Source organism: Watersipora subatra, chromosome 9, assembly GCF_963576615.1.
Source record: "Watersipora subatra chromosome 9, tzWatSuba1.1, whole genome shotgun sequence".
Taxonomy (NCBI): Eukaryota; Metazoa; Bryozoa; class Gymnolaemata; order Cheilostomatida; family Watersiporidae; genus Watersipora; species Watersipora subatra.
In genome coordinates, this window is record NC_088716.1 from 63096504 (window position 1) to 63115755 (window position 19252).

The 19252-nt window shown below is 38.9% G+C and overlaps 3 protein-coding genes across 8 annotated transcripts in view; 2 read left to right on the plus strand and 1 right to left on the minus strand.

The window, feature by feature from the left end:
- Positions 1–5493, plus strand: part of LOC137405429 (dystrophin-like) — a 77333-nt gene extending 71840 nt beyond the window's left edge. For all 3 annotated transcript variants that reach the window (XM_068091687.1, XM_068091686.1, XM_068091688.1), the window contains 3 exons: positions 3439–3655; positions 4379–4538; positions 4672–5493. In XM_068091687.1, the coding sequence (XP_067947788.1) occupies positions 3439–3655; positions 4379–4538; positions 4672–4769 (475 nt within the window). In that variant the 3' untranslated portion in view covers positions 4770–5493. The remainder of the gene's footprint in view (positions 1–3438; positions 3656–4378; positions 4539–4671) is intronic.
- A 5032-nt stretch (positions 5494–10525) lies between these two features.
- Positions 10526–12740, plus strand: LOC137404443 (putative Polycomb group protein ASXL3). Its single transcript, XM_068090651.1, has one exon. The coding sequence runs from the start codon at positions 10681–10683 to the stop codon at positions 12709–12711; it is 2031 nt and encodes a 676-aa protein (XP_067946752.1). The 5' UTR covers positions 10526–10680; the 3' UTR covers positions 12712–12740.
- Positions 12741–12797: 57 nt separating this feature from the next.
- The window catches only part of LOC137404442 (anoctamin-4-like), a 46374-nt gene continuing 39919 nt past the window's right edge, over positions 12798–19252 (minus strand). For all 4 annotated transcript variants that reach the window (XM_068090649.1, XM_068090648.1, XM_068090647.1 and 1 more), the window contains 7 exons: positions 17735–17789; positions 17316–17413; positions 16066–16205; positions 15716–15921; positions 15129–15331; positions 13661–13790; positions 12798–13284 (listed from right to left, as the gene is read on the minus strand). In XM_068090649.1, the coding sequence (XP_067946750.1) occupies positions 13129–13284; positions 13661–13790; positions 15129–15331; positions 15716–15921; positions 16066–16205; positions 17316–17413; positions 17735–17789 (988 nt within the window). In that variant the 3' untranslated portion in view covers positions 12798–13128. The remainder of the gene's footprint in view (positions 13285–13660; positions 13791–15128; positions 15332–15715; positions 15922–16065; positions 16206–17315; positions 17414–17734; positions 17790–19252) is intronic.

Consider the following 19252-nt stretch of genomic DNA (forward strand, 5'->3'; position numbering starts at 1 on the left):
AGAGAACTGCTCATTTATGCAGTGCTCTAAGATGCCTGTTACACCAACAGAGAACTGCTCATTTATGCAGTGCTCTAAGATGCCTGTTACACCAACAGAGAACTGCTCATTTATGCAGTGCTCTAAGCATGCCTGTTACACCAACAGAGAACTGCTCATTTATGCAGTGCTCTAAGATGCCTGTTACACCGACAGAGAACTGCTCATTTATGCAGTGCTCTAAGATGCCTGTTACACCGACAGAGAACTGCTCATTTATGCAGTGCTCTAAGATGCCTGTTACACCAACAGAGAACTGCTCGTTTATGCAGTGCTCTAAGATGCCTGTTACACCAACAGAGAACTGCTCATTTATGCAGTGCTCTAAGATGCCTGTTACACCAACAGAGAACTGCTCATTTATGCAGTGCTCTAAGATGCCTGTTACACCAACAGAGAACTGCTCATTTATGCAGTGCTCTAAGATGCCTGTTACACCGACAGAGAACTGCTCATTTATGCAGTGCTCTAAGATGCCTGTTACACCAACAGAGAACTGCTCGTTTATGCAGTGCTCTAAGATGCCTGTTACACCAACAGAGAACTGCTCATTTATGCAGTGCTCTAAGATGCCTGTTACACCAACAGAGAACTGCTCATTTATGCAGTGCTCTAAGATGCCTGTTACACCGACAGAGAACTGCTCATTTATGCAGTGCTCTAAGATGCCTGTTGCACCAACAGAGAACTGCTCATTTATGCAGTGCTCTAAGATGCCTGTTACACCAACAGAGAACTGCTCATTTATGCAGTGCTCTAAGATGCCTGTTACACCAACAGAGAACTGCTCATTTATGCAGTGCTCTAAGATGCCTGTTACACCAACAGAGAACTGCTCATTTATGCAGTGCTCTAAGCATGCCTGTTACACCAACAGAGAACTGCTCATTTATGCAGTGCTCTAAGATGCCTGTTACACCAACAGAGAACTGCTCATTTATGCAGTGCTCTAAGATGCCTGTTACACCAACAGAGAACTGCTCATTTATGCAGTGCTCTAAGATGCCTGTTACACCGACAGAGAACTGCTCATTTATGCAGTGCTCTAAGATGCCTGTTGCACCGACAGAGAACTGCTCATTTATGCAGTGCTCTAAGATGCCTGTTACACCAACAGAGAACTGCTCATTTATGCAGTGCTCTAAGATGCCTGTTACACCGACAGAGAACTGCTCATTTATGCAGTGCTCTAAGATGCCTGTTACACCGACAGAGAACTGCTCATTTATGCAGTGCTCTAAGATGCCTGTTACACCGACAGAGAACTGCTCATTTATGCAGTGCTCTAAGATGCCTGTTACACCAACAGAGAACTGCTCATTTATGCAGTGCTCTAAGATGCCTGTTACACCAACAGAGAACTGCTCATTTATGCAGTGCTCTAAGATGCCTGTTACACCGACAGAGAACTGCTCATTTATGCAGTGCTCTAAGATGCCTGTTACACCAACAGAGAACTGCTCATTTATGCAGTGCTCTAAGATGCCTGTTACACCAACAGAGAACTGCTCATTTATGCAGTGCTCTAAGATGCCTGTTGCACCAACAGAGAACTGCTCATTTATGCAGTGCTCTAAGATGCCTGTTGCACCAACAGAGAACTGCTCATTTATGCAGTGCTCTAAGATGCCTGTTACACCGACAGAGAACTGCTCATTTATGCAGTGCTCTAAGATGCCTGTTACACCAACAGAGAACTGCTCATTTATGCAGTGCTCTAAGATGCCTGTTACACCAACAGAGAACTGCTCATTTATGCAGTGCTCTAAGATGCCTGTTACACCAACAGAGAACTGCTCGTTTATGCAGTGCTCTAAGATGCCTGTTACACCGACAGAGAACTGCTCATTTGTGCAGTGCTCTAAGATGCCTGTTACACCAACAGAGAACTGCTCATTTATGCAGTGCTCTAAGATGCCTGTTACACCAACAGAGAACTGCTCATTTATGCAGTGCTCTAAGATGCCTGTTACACCAACAGAGAACTGCTCATTTATGCAGTGCTCTAAGATGCCTGTTACACCAACAGAGAACTGCTCATTTATGCAGTGCTCTAAGATGCCTGTTACACCAACAGAGAACTGCTCATTTATGCAGTGCTCTAAGATGCCTGTTACACCAACAGAGAACTGCTCATTTATGCAGTGCTCTAAGATGCCTGTTACACCAACAGAGAACTGCTCATTTATGCAGTGCTCTAAGATGCCTGTTACACCAACAGAGAACTGCTCATTTATGCAGTGCTCTAAGATGCCTGTTACACCAACAGAGAACTGCTCATTTATGCAGTGCTCTAAGATGCCTGTTACACCAACAGAGAACTGCTCATTTATGCAGTGCTCTAAGATGCCTGTTACACCAACAGAGAACTGCTCATTTATGCAGTGCTCTAAGATGCCTGTTGCACCAACAGAGAACTGCTCATTTATGCAGTGCTCTAAGATGCCTGTTACACCAACAGAGAACTGCTCATTTATGCAGTGCTCTAAGATGCCTGTTACACCAACAGAGAACTGCTCATTTATGCAGTGCTCTAAGATGCCTGTTACACCAACAGAGAACTGCTCGTTTATGCAGTGCTCTAAGATGCCTGTTACACCTACAGAGAACTGCTCGTTTATGCAGTGCTCTAAGCATGCCTGTTACACCAACAGAGAACTGCTCATTTATGCAGTGCTCTAAGATGCCTGTTACACCGACAGAGAACTGCTCATTTATGCAGTGCTCTAAGATGCCTGTTACACCAACAGAGAACTGCTCATTTATGCAGTGCTCTAAGATGCCTGTTACACCAACAGAGAACTGCTCATTTATGCAGTGCTCTAAGCATGCCTGTTACACCAACAGAGAACTGCTCATTTATGCAGTGCTCTAAGATGCCTGTTGCACCAACAGAGAACTGCTCATTTATGCAGTGCTCTAAGCATGCTCGTGTTTGCTTAATCTCTCAATCTTTCATGTTTATAAAAGTGTATCTGTGTATGTTACTACCTTTAAAAGTTAGCCGACCACTCGAAGTTCAATTGTCCTAAACATAAAACAATGGGTTAGTGTTGTAGAAGTCTGCTGATCTGATAGTCATGCATAGAACATATGATATGAGAGAAATGAGCTGCCTCTAGATATAACTTACCATTTGTAATAATAAATCACTTTTAGCAAACATACAGCTTTGTGTTTCTTAGACTACATGAGGGTGATGAGACTTAATCGTACTTGTATGTATACTGAGACACCAGTGTACAGCCTTAGCTACTGCTCCTGAATTCTCACTTGTCCGTTTCTACCTTAGGAGACCTCGTGTGTCAGAAATTATTAACCTCTAATACAGAATTGCTAGTATGCAATCGCCTGGATTATGGGGTTGGGACAGTTGAGTCATTTGTCATTTTTTACCAGGAACTTACAAAGTGAATATCAACAGCTGCAGGCTGAGCGAGATCAACAGCCAGTCTCACACGTCCTGACGAATGATGATAGAGAGGCCGATATGCTGGCAGAGGCCATGTTGCTGCGACAGCATAAAGGCCGGCTTGAAGGTCGGATGAAAATTTTAGAAGATCACAACAAGCAGCTGGAAGCTCAGTTGCGCAGACTGAGGCACCTGTTGGAGCAGGTGAGGCAGCTGAAAGATTAGTTTGTAGGGAACTAGATCAATGGTAGATATTAAATAGAAAGGTTTTCGAAACCGCTGCCATTCTTGTATCACATTGTCAGGCAGATTTTATTATCCAGCTTCTCTTTAAATTATGTGTGAACAAAGTTAATAACTGCTATTACTGGAATAATTTAGAATTCAAGGAGTTGTCTACTCACAAATTTGATGTTTTTGAAAATTCCCGTCTTAATCATTTTAATACGTCTGTTACACACTTTTTAATTTTTTTATTTTGGTTGTCAGTCTCTCTTTAAAAAATTGCTATTAGTTTGTAGCTGTTACGTTGATAATAAGGTAAAATGCTTTGTTATATTACCAAGCATTGCTGTCATTTATTAGTGTCACATAGTGTTGAAAAGGTTCCAAGTTTCTCAGTTAGTTAAGAAAATCTTATTTCATGTATATCTTACATAAATTCACGCTAGGTCGCAGCAACAAAGAGTCGCTAAAGAGTTTCCCATAATACAATTTAGTAGCATCTCAAGGAGAGGATGACTCCCTAACACTCTCATCATGGACTAATCACATGTCAGCAGACCAGGATAAATGCGATGGCTGATGTCTAATAACTTTAAACCAGTATCAATAGAAGTCAATTTCTCGCACTGCCCTACTACTTCTGTTTTATGTAGTTGGCTAGCTCTCAACATTCTCTCAGTCTGTTATCTACTCCTTTTGCAGCCGAACGAACCAGTCGCACCAGAAATCGCAGCGCAGATGCCTCATACCTCCAGCTCTAATTCTCCTTTGAGGGTGAAAAAGCTTCCACCTACATACGCTCGACAAGCCAATGACCAAGAGTTATCAGCTGGGCTCACCAGCTCTCATCGTACTCCCAAATGTAAGTTGTCACTCTGAGTAAATATTGTTCATATTAGCTGCTATTGCTGTGAACTTCCTCTTTTTAGACCCTGATAGAGTTTGAACTCATTTCTAAAATTGTATTCGATAATCAAATTATTATTATCATACAGTGCATGGAAGCATCGGAGAATTATTCCAAATGGCGGGGCAAGTCGGGAAAGCTGTCGGACAGTACGTTTCTGTCGTCTCTGACCAATCACAGTCTTAGTAGATGTTTGTGATCACGAAGTCTTTCAGATGTTTATCTGTACAAAATGAGAATTATAGCAGAGATTGGTCAGTGGTTGTTTGAAAACAAGCAAAATATGAAGTTGTGTTTTCTTAGTGAATGGCATCACACAAAACTCTCAGGCTTGTCTGTATGACTTCTCTAGTTTTCTTACACAATTCTCTGGCCTTTTTTTTACTATATTTAACAAATTGTAATTAATATTTTTTGTTGAAACAATTCTATATTTTTATATAAATGACCACCATAAGCGATCTAGGTTTATATGGTCTTGCTGAAAAGTTTATTATCAAGTGAGTAGCTAATTTTATATACATTAGTTAGCTTTTTTATAACTAGCAGAAGGCTTTGTACAAACTTGGCTTTCTTAGAGTATTCCAGACATACAATCGCTATTTGTCAATCATTTCATTTTGTGATTATAATTTGACATTTTGCTGCTGTTTTTTTTCATGTACATTGCTGATAATGCTGACAATGCTGACATTTGATATTTTTGATGATGCTGCCAGTGGCAAGAGGTCAAGATATCTTTATAAGAGTCAATATGTAGTTAGAATCATGCTAGTGCTTTCTGAAATGGTCAATAGAATTTATTCTCTCCACATGAGCCGCTTGCTGCTGTTCAGACTTACAATACTGCTATTATGTTATTCTAGCTTCAGAGCTAGCAAAATAATAATAATGGTTTCATGGTGCTTGATATATCTTCTTTGTATCTTGTCTTTTCTGACTGACTGTATTAGACAAAGGAAGCTGAGCACTGGCAGAGTAGCAAAACAAGAGGTGCTATAGGGGTGTGTTAGTTACAGCAATATAGGTGGGTCGTTTGAGCCAGCCAAAATAAAGAGTGGTATATATGTATATATATGATATATAAATTATATATACCGTAAAACCTCTAATTGACCGCCGCCTCTATTTGAACGCCACCTCCAATTGACCACCACTATGGAAGAAGGGTTGAAAAATAGAATGCCATGGCGTTCAATTAAAGGTTTTACGGTATATATAATATACATGTATATATAAATTCGCAGAAAATTAGATAGAGTACTTATATTTTGTCAGCTACTGTTTCTTGCTTACACAATCATCAGGCTGTAGATCTCAACTACATTAAGATTGAGATCTGCAGCCTGATGAATGTGTAAGCAAGAAACTGACAGTAGCTGGAAAAAGATTAGTACCTTATCTAATTTTCTACTCATTTATACTGCTCCATTCTATGTTGAGCATTGTGATTTCAGTTCTAGGTATGATGAATTTCACTATATATATATATACAGTCAAACATGGATAACTCGAACTTCACGGGACCGAGCGAAAGTGTTCGAATTATCAGAGCGTTCAAGTTATCAGAGCGCTGTCACAAGTCCATGTATTTACTTATTTATTAGTAGATACATGTACATATACAAACTATAATATAAATCAAAAGCACAAATGGCTTGTTTCAAATTAAATGCTTCTAATGTAAAGTTTAAAACGTTTTTATCAAAAAGTATAGAGATTTTTCCATCACTTGAGATTGGTTTGTTGTTTGAGGTGATGTTATTGCCAGGACGTTTTTTTAGATTGACATTGGCAAAACTTGATCGTTGTTGAAATGCTCAAAAGAAAAGACATCTTTTTCTTTTGAGCGTTTTACCCACGAACAATTTTGCCGATTTTTCTTGAAGTTTATGCAAAGATTACCTTACTTTACCTGGGATTCGTTAAGAGCAACACTCCGAGGCAGTTCAATTAGAAGTTTTACGAGGTTTTACGGTACATTGTATATACGATATATATATATATGGGATATATATACATGTGCTTATAGGATATATATAGGGTATGTGATCAATCCTTGCTCACACCCACTCTACATTGCGCTATTTACTATACAATATGCCCAATCTCTGCGATATTTGCAGTTCAGAGCAACTAGTGAGGATAGAATACGTTTTTGAGAAAACTCTTTTTGATAGACAGCTTTATGATCGTAAGTGTACAATGAAGTAATGTAGCTTAGTCATATAGCGAAGTTATATAGCAAAATTTTATTCAGCATATTAGTGTATTGCTTGATTTATTATAACTGAATTTAGATAGCTTTGACAAAGTTTTAGTCTTTTATTTGTGGGTTTGTATCCACCAAGGACATCTAGCACTGGCAGAAGGTTGAGCGTTTACGGGAAGGTAAATAGTGCAGTATTAGAGGGTGCTGTTTAAGTTTATATACAACTGTAGCCAGGCTACTTGTTTTATTATGGCTCATCAAAAACTCATCGTAAACTGTATCAACAATTGAGGCTCAAGAACCTGTGCTATTCTAAAGGAGAGCAACTGCTGACTAGCCTAGGAGTGCGCCCAAACTAAACAAACCTGAATCATGAATTGGTTTTTTAGCCTGTGATTGTTTATTAATTTTAAAAAGTTGTACAGATGAGACAAGGCAAGAGAAAAACTTTAAAATTTCTGTAGGCTCGATGGTTGGTGTATCGAGCTTTCGTAGCAGTAAAGCTACCATACTTACACAGAAAAAATTGTGTTACTGATTAATTTAAGCATTTTTGCTCGTATAATTAATTAGGACTTTAGGTAAGTCGGGTCATTTTAGAAACCGGACGTATAAATTCTGGCATTGTACATAATCCTAATGTTCTTCTAGAGATGGCCTTAGTTTTTATGCATGTAATAATATACATGTAGGTAGCACATCTCAAAATCCAGCCCAATGATAGGTTTACACAAGCTTCTCGCAGACTCAACATATTTTGATTGCTCTGAATAAACCAGATTATAGAGAAGCTAAAGCATGCTCACTGGTTCATCAGTTTTCTAGTTTCTGCTCTACATGTACACCACAAATTTTTATTTAATTAGGACTGTAAATCAATTTTATTCCAGTTGCAAATGCGACTAGGCAGTAAAATTGATGGAAATTTAATTCTCTTATAACTAGCAGTTAGATAGCCATGGTAAGAAGTTACACTAATTTTTGCTTTTTTGTGTGGCTAATGTACAGCGAGCAAATTCTACGTATATAGCATTAGGACATGTTGATACATTTGTGTTTAGAAATATCTTCATTGGTTGTGGTACTACAATACATTTTGTTATAACAGAGTTTTTTTATTATGACATAGTTTTTTCTATAGTGTGCCTTTTGTTCATTCATTACTGAGTCATGCAGTACATCCTCAGCCTGAGTCATGCAGTACATCCTCAGCCTGAGTCACGCAGTACATCTTCAGCCTGAGTCATGCAGTACATCCTCAGCTGTCCACATGCAGTACATCCTCAGCTGTCCACATGCAGTACATCCTCAGCCTGAGTCATGCAGTACATCCTCAGCCTGAATCATGCAGTACATCCTCAGCCTGAGTCATGCAGTACATCCTCAGCCTGAATCATGCAGTATATCCTCAGCCTGAGTCATTCAGTACATCCTCAGCTGTCCACATTCAGTACACCCTCAGCTGTCCACATGCAGTACATCCTCAGCCTGAGTCATGCAGTACATCCTCAGCCTGAGTCATGCAGTACATCCTCAGCCTGAGTCATGCAGTACATCCTCAGCCTGAGTCATGCAGTACATCCTCAGCCTGAGTCATGCAGTACATCCTCAGCCTGAGTCATGCAGTACATCCTCAGCCTGAGTCATGCAGTACATCCTCAGCCTGACTCATGCAGTACATCCTCAGCCTGAGTCATTCAGTACATCCTCAGCTGTCCACATTCAGTACGTCCTCAGCTGTCCACATGCAGTACATCCTCAGCCTGAGTCATGCAGTACATCCTCAGCCTGAGTCATGCAGTACATCCTCAGCCTGAGTCATGCAGTACATTCTCAGCCTGAGTCATGAAGTTCATCCTCAGCCTGAGTCATGCAGTACATCCTCAGCTGTCCACACGCAGTACATCCTCAGCCTGAGTCATGCAGTGCATCCTCAGCCTGAGTCATGCAGTACATCCTCAGCTGTCCACATGCAGTACATCCTCAGCCTGAGTCATGCAGTACATCCTCAGCTGTTCACATTCAGTACATCCTCAGCTGCCCACATGCAGTACATCCTCAGCCTGAGTCATGCAGTACATCCTCAGCTGTCCACATGCAGTACATCCTCAGCTGTCCACATGCAGTACATCCTCAGCCTGAGTCATGCAGTACATCCTCAGCTGTCCACATGCAGTACATCCTCAGCTGTCCACATGCAGTACATCCTCAGCTGTCCACATGCAGTACATCCTCAGCTGTCTACATTCAGTACATCCTCAGCTGTCCACATGCAGTACATCCTCAGCCTGAGTCATGCAGTACATCCTCAGCCTGAGTCATGCAGTACATCCTCAGCTGTCGGAAAGGAAAATTGTCATCTTACTCAGACAAGATATGAGCCAAAGCATGGTATTTTACCAAAATATGTATTTTTTGCTAGACTTCTATTTTATAAAATGTTGTCGACAAAAATTGCTTTTTGAGAATTTGCGTAACATGAACCTTAAATTAAGCTTTAACTCTCATGGTGTGTAAACTATGCAATGTTCATGAGTGGTATTACAGAGAAGTTTTGGTAGCACATTTTGGGTGCGGTCAATCGAATTACTATACAAGTTGAGGCAGCATGATTTAAACATTAGTATGATACTAATGATCTCTCTCAAGAAAGATAGTAAATATGTGGTCAAATAGAAATGTTATTATCAATTTTTATTCTTAAAATGAAGTGTTATCCGGCGGTTAATGCACAGCTGATGCAAGTGGGTACTGCTAGGAACACCTACAACAGTGTTAGTGCTCGTTTTTGCTTGCAAAAATGGCCCAGACCAGCTTAATAGACAGCAGGCAATTTTAGATCTTGCAGTTTGTTAACAAACGCTGATAGAGGCAGTGTCTGATAGAGAAAAAATACATTTATCAATGAGTATCATAAAGCCAGTGATTGTCAGTGTAATAAGGTTATACTGAGTATCAACTGCACGCGTAGGATGTGTGTAAGCGACTGATGCTGGCACAAACATAGCTAGCATCTTATAATATGAAGATGAGCTGACTCAGCTACTGTAGGGCTGGTAAAATCATTAGCACTCAGTGTGAGCACACACTGACAATGAGGTAATTGGATTAGACAGGTTAGCATTTTGCACACTAAAAGCATATATATGTATATGACAACTTTTAATTCAGACTCACAAGCATAACCACTGTATAGGCTACAAATTGTATATACGTTAAAAGAATAGCAGTTATAATTATTGTTGCAGCTGTTTTCTTCACTTTTGTTTGTATTCAATATAACAAAAAACATCACGATTAATCAAATCTACGCAGTTGTGTCCTCTTGTCGAGTTAAAACATTGCCATGCAAACGATGATTTACGCTATAATCTCGGTTACCATTCAGTTAGGAGCTGGTCAGAATGATTTTTATCTAAAACACTTAAAACGTCTAAAACAAAAACAGTTTTGCCTTCTATGTATTATGCCTTCTTTATATTACCGTTGCATATCTGTATAAAATATTGTAGCCGAGAGTTTTATTCGGATAAGCCGTAGCGCCTAAGTAGATTAACCTGCAGACAAGTTGAATTTTTATTTTGAGTGAGATTTTAATTGTTGCTAATAACATGCATTTTTTTGAAAATTTACAAAGTTACGCAAAAAGCTGACGTTTTAGAAAAAAACATAATAAAAACTATATGGGTGTAGTCGACCTATATTTTAATTTGCTGCGAACCTACAATGACAGTTTTATGATTTGGCAGTTGTTCAGTAGCAGAATCTAGCTACTTGTCCGCCTTATTTAGTTAATATTTAAGGACTCTAGTAATTGAAGCTTGAATTCGTGATGGCAAGCAGGGCAAACCTTTACGAATACTTACTCTGAATAATTACATTTCAATGGCTGTGTCAACTCTGGATAAGGAGAGCAAAAATGGCTGGTCAGCAAATGGACGTACTATACCTGAGGATGCTGGTGTATCTTCATTGACTGAAAGACTTCATCTGCATGATAAATTGCGTACACATAGCAGATGTGATTTAGAAACGCCGGCATCGTTGATTGCTAATGTGAATATCAAACAGTTACTTACACCTGCTGCTTTCGATTGTCTACCGACGCACTACCAGAATGAACTTATACAGTTGCTACCAGAGACGGATCGCATTTCACTGACAGATGGCGAGACGCCTTTTGCAATGACAGTAAATGCTCTTAGTAATGAATTCTTTGCGAAAAGCTGCGTAGAGTATCGAGATCGGCTTCGCAATGGAGAATTCTGTATTCCTCCGCCTACCAGCAGTCGGACAGAAGTGAACCCTGTGGTATGGGATTGCGATGCAGAAGTACTAAAGCAGGTGTATTATTCCAAATTAGGTATACCGAAAGCTGGAGAACCTTTTATTTGTACTTCTCGAAAGAAAACGCTCCTTACACGAACTGTAAAGGGTGTTAAAAAGGCTTCAAGTAGTAAAGACAATAAGAAAATATACGTTCCCAAGTTAAAGAAGCCTATTACTAGCGGTACGGATTCAAAATCACTATTGAAGACTTCTAAAAGCTTACCGGTGAAGACTTTGTCCGCTAATGTCTTTGCCCAAAAGGCTGTTTCTAAAGCCAAGGCAGTGAGTAATCTCAAGACACGTGAAAAGGAAAGTGGTTCTATGCCTATTGCTGGTGTGAAGCGACCACGTCCTGACATTACTTCTATTGATGAGCTAAGAACTTCAACTAGCAGTGATGTTCCAGTACAAGTATCTCATAGTTCTTCTATCACTTCTAAACAACCCAATGAGGTAATTATTACTAAATTTAAGAAAGTTACTGAAAATGCTTCTACTGGCGCTAAAGTCACAAAGGTGGTGCCCGTTGTAGTTAGAAATCCTCACGGTCAAGTTGTTACTACCCTTGCCAATTGTAACCCTCTCTTGACTCAAATGATCAAAAGACCTGTAGATTCACGAACCGCTACAATGATGCCTGTAAAGATGAAACGTAAACAGAATCTCCACTCAAAGGACTTTAAGCGTGATAACCAAGTTATTGTACAGTTAAAGAGTAAGTCATCAGCCTCCAACAGCAATCGAATAAATCAGGCTGTGACGGAGGTTATATCCAAGGTGAAAAGTTCGAGGGAGCAGCATATGAACAATGGTAGCAGCCGACCGATACCAGTTATTGTGACTGTAAATGGATCCAATGGTTCATTGACAAGTAAACTAGTCTCAACTGCAGTGAACATGGAGCGCTCTAAACTCATCTGCGATTCTTCAAAGAACAATTCTCCAACATTAAACCTTGAAAGAAGCTATCAGATTTGCAAGCAGGTGCTTGGAAAAGCAGAAGGTGCTACAATAATGGTTGTGGGTCCAGGTGGGAAGAAAAAAATCATCTCCAAACCGGTACGTAATAGGCTCGCTGATGCAGCTGCTTCTAATGCAAACAGTGTTACCAGTTCAGATATACCAATATATAGAAACAAACATCGAGGAAAATCCACGCTGACTCTATCTGGTCATGTATTTTTAGCCATGAAGAAGGATGAAGATGGCTATGCTACTAAAGCGTACAAACGTAAGACAGCATTTAAGCAGAAACCTAAGAAAAAACTCAGTAAAGTTTCCAGTAAAAAGACTATTGTGCCAGTCTCTGCTTCCAAACCGTCTGAAGAGACTAGCTTGCAGACTACACCCAGTGCTTCACTATCGTCAGCGAGTAATGTGACTCTCGTTACTCCCTCATTATACGCCACTCAGCCTGTCGTTAGTGTGACAGAAAACAAGAGTAGTGTTGTGAAGGACACAAGTCTGCTTGATACTTGTATGTGCAATAAGCGAGCTTTGATTATGTGCAGTAGTTGTGGTGCGTTTTGCCATGCTGAATGTGTGAACAAGGATCTCTGTTTGTCTTGTCTTGGCAGGGAGCGGTAACACCCGCTAACTCATGTTGTGTAAATAGTTCTGTACAGTTGTGTTTAGTTGTGTTTAGGTACATAAGATAATATGAACTGTAAGCGTGATTCTTACATAATCGATATTTATTGGAAGACCATAGTATTTCCACTCCATTTCCCATGACTTTGTAAAGAATGATTAGTATAAATAACATACAGCTAATATTATCTTCATGTATAGCTGATGTAAAAATAAGAAAGTATATGAAGTAAAATAAACATGCACCATAAAACAAATGACTACAACATAAAGTTAGAATGCTTGTCCTTAACTTACAGCAACGGTAGAATGACAGTGACACGAAACTCAAACATTTTGCGAATGTGAAACTTGTATTACTGTCTAAAGTATCAACGATAGTATTGTTCATGGTTTTGTTTTTATAATCTGCGATTACATAGTGGTGCTATTCGTTTTGTCTTCATCATTCAGTCTGTCGTGCAAGGCAACTTTGGCAATGTGCTTCTCTCTCTGCGTTCGCTCTTTCACATCTGTCGGAACGTCCGGAATGATGAAATTGATGAATCCAGAGAAGCCTAGCACTACATGCTACAATAATCAACAAATAAGGTTATATTCTGGACAGTTCAGTATAGTTTGGATGTATCAGACTAATATGTCTGATACATTGAAGTATGTGCTCATTTTTAACCTTTATTATCTCATAGGGCAACACGACTGCTAGCAGCGTTACCTCTATTGTCAGATGTGGTCACAGGCATGCGGTCACCCCAAGGTAGAATAAGAAACTGGTGATTATAACCCGTGGAAATGCACATGAAGATATCCAACAGTGATCTGCATTACTTTTGAGCAGTGGGATTGCTTGCTAGATCAATTATAGCTCAATTCATTGACATGTATTTTATTTAAAACTAGATATAAAGGTGGTTGTTAAGAGTAGGAATGACTGAGAAATAGTTACCTCAAAGATGAGAATGAACGCCAATCGAGCTACTAGGATATGCCAGTACGCCGTCGTGTAAATATAGTGTGTATTTGGATTACTATCTACCCACGATGACGACTCCGGGCTGTTGACATAGTCTCGATAGCTTCAAAATTACATATAAAAACCTCAATTAGTATTCAATATTGGCACTATCATATGAAAAACAATCAAATGGTATAATTATGCCAATGTTGTAATGGAACTAATGTACGCATGCATGTGTTCAGCAGTTGTTTAGCGTGCTATGGCCTTATAGGTTTAATAAAATGTAAGGTATGCATAGGTTGCTGAAAACACCATGTCCATAGATGAGCAAAGTACATTTAGACCAAAACCGTTATAAAGAATACAAATACAATGTAAAGCTGTGTTCATACCAGCTAATTTCATGTCGGTTGCTCACATTAGTGCATGGTCTTTGTCATAGCTACAGACGCGAGTAAAAATTTTGTTGACAGCACACCTGAAAAGTTTCATCAACCCAATTATTGCTAGGGTTCAATTATTATAGCAACAGTATAATAACTGAAGTATCTACTTCAATTATTACGCCGTTGCTATAATAATTGAAACAGATTCATGTTGGTAAAAGATTGTCTTTTCTATAGTTATTCATTGTTCATGATGAGCTGGACAGTGTAAAATAATCAGTAGATTTGCTAAAAGTCTCCACGAGAAACTTCGTAGGAAATAGTTAATAAAATGTAAAGTTCTACTCATAAAAAATATATCAGCTAAAGTCATCTCCCCTCACAAATACCAAATGGCAAAATCTCTCGGTCCTATCGAAGACCGGTGCGCCCTTTGCCCTTTGCGATTTGCCAGTGGAAAAGTTATATTCTTTATTTTCCTTCTGAAGTGCCTTTATATTCATTTCTTTCTAATTCTTTTCTAGACCTTCTCATCAATCAATCTGAATCAACTTAAATTTCTATCATTCTCTTACTCACTATTACTCGGAATATACTTACATCTGTCCATAAACACAGGACATAGACACAGGACTTGATACGTGGATTATGATTATGAATTCGAGGGTGTTTATGGACAGATGTAAGTATACTTCAGAGTAATAGTGAGTAAGGGAATGATAGAAATTTAAGTGGATTTGATTGATGAGAAGGTCTAGAAAAGAATTAGAAAGAAATGAATGAATAGGCACTTCAGAAGGAAAATAAAGAATATAACTTTTCCACTGGCAAATCGCAAAAAGCAAATGATGCACCGGTCTTCGATACGGTCCAAAGACATCTTAGTGTGAATAAAAAATAGGGATCACAACTCCCATAAAATCGCTCAAACATTGGCCACAAATACTTTGTTTGCAAATCGGCTGGGGTGAACGCAGCTTAATTTTGATCATAAGGCAAGTGGCTACACAGTTACACAAAGAAGAGCTGATAATTTGGCCACTGAATAACTGCTCAGATCGGATACATACTGGCATCTGTGGCTGTGAGTGTCATCATTGCCAAACATGGCTACTTCGAATCTGTAATCTGGTGCACTGGCATTCTCAAAATCCTCTGTTCGGAATGATGAGAGGCTCCATTCAACAAATGTTTGGTTAGCTTCCTCATGGTAAAAAGTGTAGAGAAATATGCTCCTCGGGATGAAATCTGAAGTAAATGCTATGATGCATGCCTGCAAAGAAACTTATGTGTGTAGGATTTACATGCCCTGCAACCATCAATATCACCATATCACCTACCATCGGTGATATTCTATGATTTCTACGAGTATACATACATTATATGACCTATAACTATAACATGATAATCTACCTATGCTTACTGGTATGTATATCATCTGCGCTATAGTAAATTATCTACAAACTATCTATGACTTCTGTTATACATGCATATATCATCTTGACTGTGGTATCTGACTTTATATACATGTATATTATTCCTATAAAGTGCACATCATGAGTCGTCAAACATATCGCATACAATCTAAATCCATTTGCTTCATGAAAGGCTGGGCAACCCATTTATTAACAAATCAAAGTTGTAAGATGGGACTTACATTAACCAGCACAGCAAGTGTAGATACGGCTTGTAGGATGTAGAACCAAGTACCGATGTCTTGGGCTCTTGCCGCCATAGGCCTTTTCCATTGGGTCACCATTTTGGTTGCATCCAATCGCACTTCAATAATGTTGTTGAGGAGGGCAAAGAAAGGGGCGAGTGGGAAAGCAGCGACAAACAGTGTCACGAATCCATACTGAATCACTGCAAAGGTACAAAATAGTAAAGTGGACACATAGAACTGTGAGTTAGCAGCTGAATGTATGTATCATCTAGAGGCATACTTGCGGTACCTGAATGAAAGCAAACAAGGAAGGACAATTAATAAAACTTGTTAACTCCACTAACCCATTTCAAGATATTCTTCGTACAGTCCGTGGATGGGAAAGTCAACTAGATCAAAGTCACGCTCCCATCGCGTATATTTGTCATCATCAGTCTCCATCTTCTGTCGACCTTTTCTGCTCTTATAGAACTTGAATAGCATTCTGCAACAGAAACATTCACTCTATAGTGACAGTGTGACACTAAACTCTATAGTGACAGTGGAACACTAAACTCTGTAGTGACAGTGTGACACTAAACTCTATAGTGACAGTGTGACACTTAACTCCATAGTGACAGTGTGACACTAAACTCTATAGTGACAGTGTGACACTAAACCTTTTCACCCATTTCCTCTAAACTTTCACTTGACTTACCATATTTTGTTTTGTGTACTTTTATCAATTATTACAATTTGAAGTAAACCAGTATTTATGTACAAAACACTTTCCATGTTACCTATTGACACAGTTACAGCATACAACGACAGCACATGTGATACAAGCTCTCTGCCCGTTTTGAAGATAGGCTCATCAGTAAACAAATTCTTGCTACTAACTTTTTGTCAAAACGAATTAAAGTTTTCTTTTTTGTTGGATGGCTGCATAAAAGCCTCAAAATATTATTGATTGGTTGTACGCTAGGCCATCTTGAAACTTTGTAAATTGGTAACAAGGTGGACACTAACTGTTTTGAAATAAGTTTTTATTCCCATGCTATAGCTGTCATGTTGAATTACACTGTTCAAGCTGCTGCCTATTTCAACACAAGTTACACCTACCATCTATACAGCGTGATTGTAAGTTACACCTACATGTATGACAACACTTTACACTTACCGTCTACACAGTGGGTGTGTGAGTTATCGTTGTAGAAAAAAGCTATTTATTTCTAGAACAAGCCACTTTATTGATCTTACTCATGCAAATATTGTACTAAAGTTGTTGTTACCTAGAACAGCCTTGACCTATCCTATTCCTAACCTAGACTAGCCAATCGATAAGAGAATATATCTTCCCTCAATGTACAGTCTACCATGGAATTGGAGTTGCAGGCTCAAGCAGTTTCTAGCACAAAAGAGCTTTTATAAAAATTAAAGTACGTTGCTGAAATAAATTCTGTTTGCGTAGTTGAATTCTAGAAAATGATCCACCCTTAGTTCCCTATTGATAGGAATGGCTACGACAGCTAATAGTAAAAACTGTGGCGGTAAGTAATAATCATATCCTGTGACATAACGATGTCTACTTGATAGAAACATAATTGAAACTCACGGTACAATTATTTCTTTGAAGTTGTTGATAGCCTGATTGCCAACCATGACGATGCCAAGCTGAATTGCTAGTTCGATGAGGCAGCCCGCAGGATCGCACTGGAAACATGTAAACACTTTGAAAAGTGTCTCAGATTAAGAGCTTCGAATTTAAAAGAGAATATCAAAATATAAATAGTTGAGGTTACTTGAAGTTTGCTAAAACTAGAAGGTGTAAGTTTTAAGGTGTAACAAACCAGCAGGTGTAAGTAAAAACCAGCAGGTGTGAGTACAAACCAGCAGGTGTAAGTACAAACAGTCTGCCAAGCTGACAGGCTAAGGAAAGAATGGAAAGCGAGTCACTGAGAAGGGAATAAAGGAACAATGACAGCTGCAGCCATACAAGATATAATGTATCAATCGTGTAACAAGTAGACCAACCTCTTCACCTCTCTTTCCAAAGGTGCGCATGTAGTGGTCAGGAGTTCCATTCACTCTGAAGAAGCAAAAATGCAGCAAACTTGTAGGACTTGCAGCAAGAAGCAGGGAGTTATCACACATGCATCACAACAGGAGAGGAAAACTCACAAACCTCTCTAGACCATTTTTACTGCTTATAATTTCTGATGTTGAAAGTTTTAGCAGTACGTTTACACAGCTATTGACAAATGCTAGATGGTATTTTATGGGGCTAGAAGGTACCTGCAGGCGCTTGAAAGCATTTGCAGGTGCTAGAGAGTACTTGCAGGTGTTTGAAGGTACTCGCAGGTCTAAGATTTGATTTGTTGATAATAATCTAGATAGATTACTAGTTTTAAACACCACCTGCTACTGCAATATCAACAGCTGAACTAAGCCAATCCTTTTACTCATCTCACTGATCTTATGTCAGGATATCATTTCGGTATGTGTTATTTTACATAGACACTTTATAATTGTAAAACAATTGTTTCAAGTAACATAATATAAATGTGTTGACTAAACGGGTATCTATAATCAACTTTGGTCTGAGACAGTCACAATACTTGAAATCCAATTTTCACGCTCAAAAACTAATCAGAATATGTTTTCCTTTTTTAGTTTTACCATTGAAAATAAAAACAGGCAGGATGCAGACCAACTTGTAACATGCAATGTACGTCTAAGATAGAGATACAAAAAATCTAAAGATAAAGAAACAAGGTAAATATAGGATTAACTTGACACGTCAACAATCTGTAGCATTCATAAGAATTAACTTCTTGTATATGTACTTTTATCAGAAGAAATGTAGATTTTTTATGTTCAGTGACTCTTATGCACACGATGCATATTTCAAAACATTTATAGCATCTTTCCGAATTTTTTGTATAGCCATAGCGGTCTAAGCTATGCTCACTCGTTGGTCTTGTGCAGGGATAAGCGTCTACTCGGCACACATGTACAAGCCAAACCTAGAAAGCCATTATATCAATCACATTCAGAACAAGCTTAAGTATTTCTCTCAAATTCCAAGCGTCTGCTGAAAAAGTGCAAAGGTCAAAAGCAGCAGCTAGTTTTCAAACCTCCTCTATTCGTTGTTCCGCAAGTTTGGCGTAATCGCTCGGGGAGCCAATAAATCTGCGAGCAGACGAGACAATATCGTCATAATGTCAATTAAAAACATTTCTTCTGTCAAACTGACGCAGATGCAATGTCAGTTATTGTATTCTCTATAATTACACTAAAAACGTAATTACTAACCGTTAGTGTTATTATAGATTACGCTATAACAGTTAGTAATAGTGTAACAGTACTAACTGTTATAGTGTAATGTTACACTATAGTGTAACATTACACTTTTCACTAACAGTTTGAGCAACGCTAAAACTTGTGACATCAGCGAAAGCAAAAACTGAACACTGCTATATGACTTGTCTACTCTTGTCGAGAATGCTCCTCATTCAAAATTTTCTGTTTTACTAGCCAACTTTGAGGAAT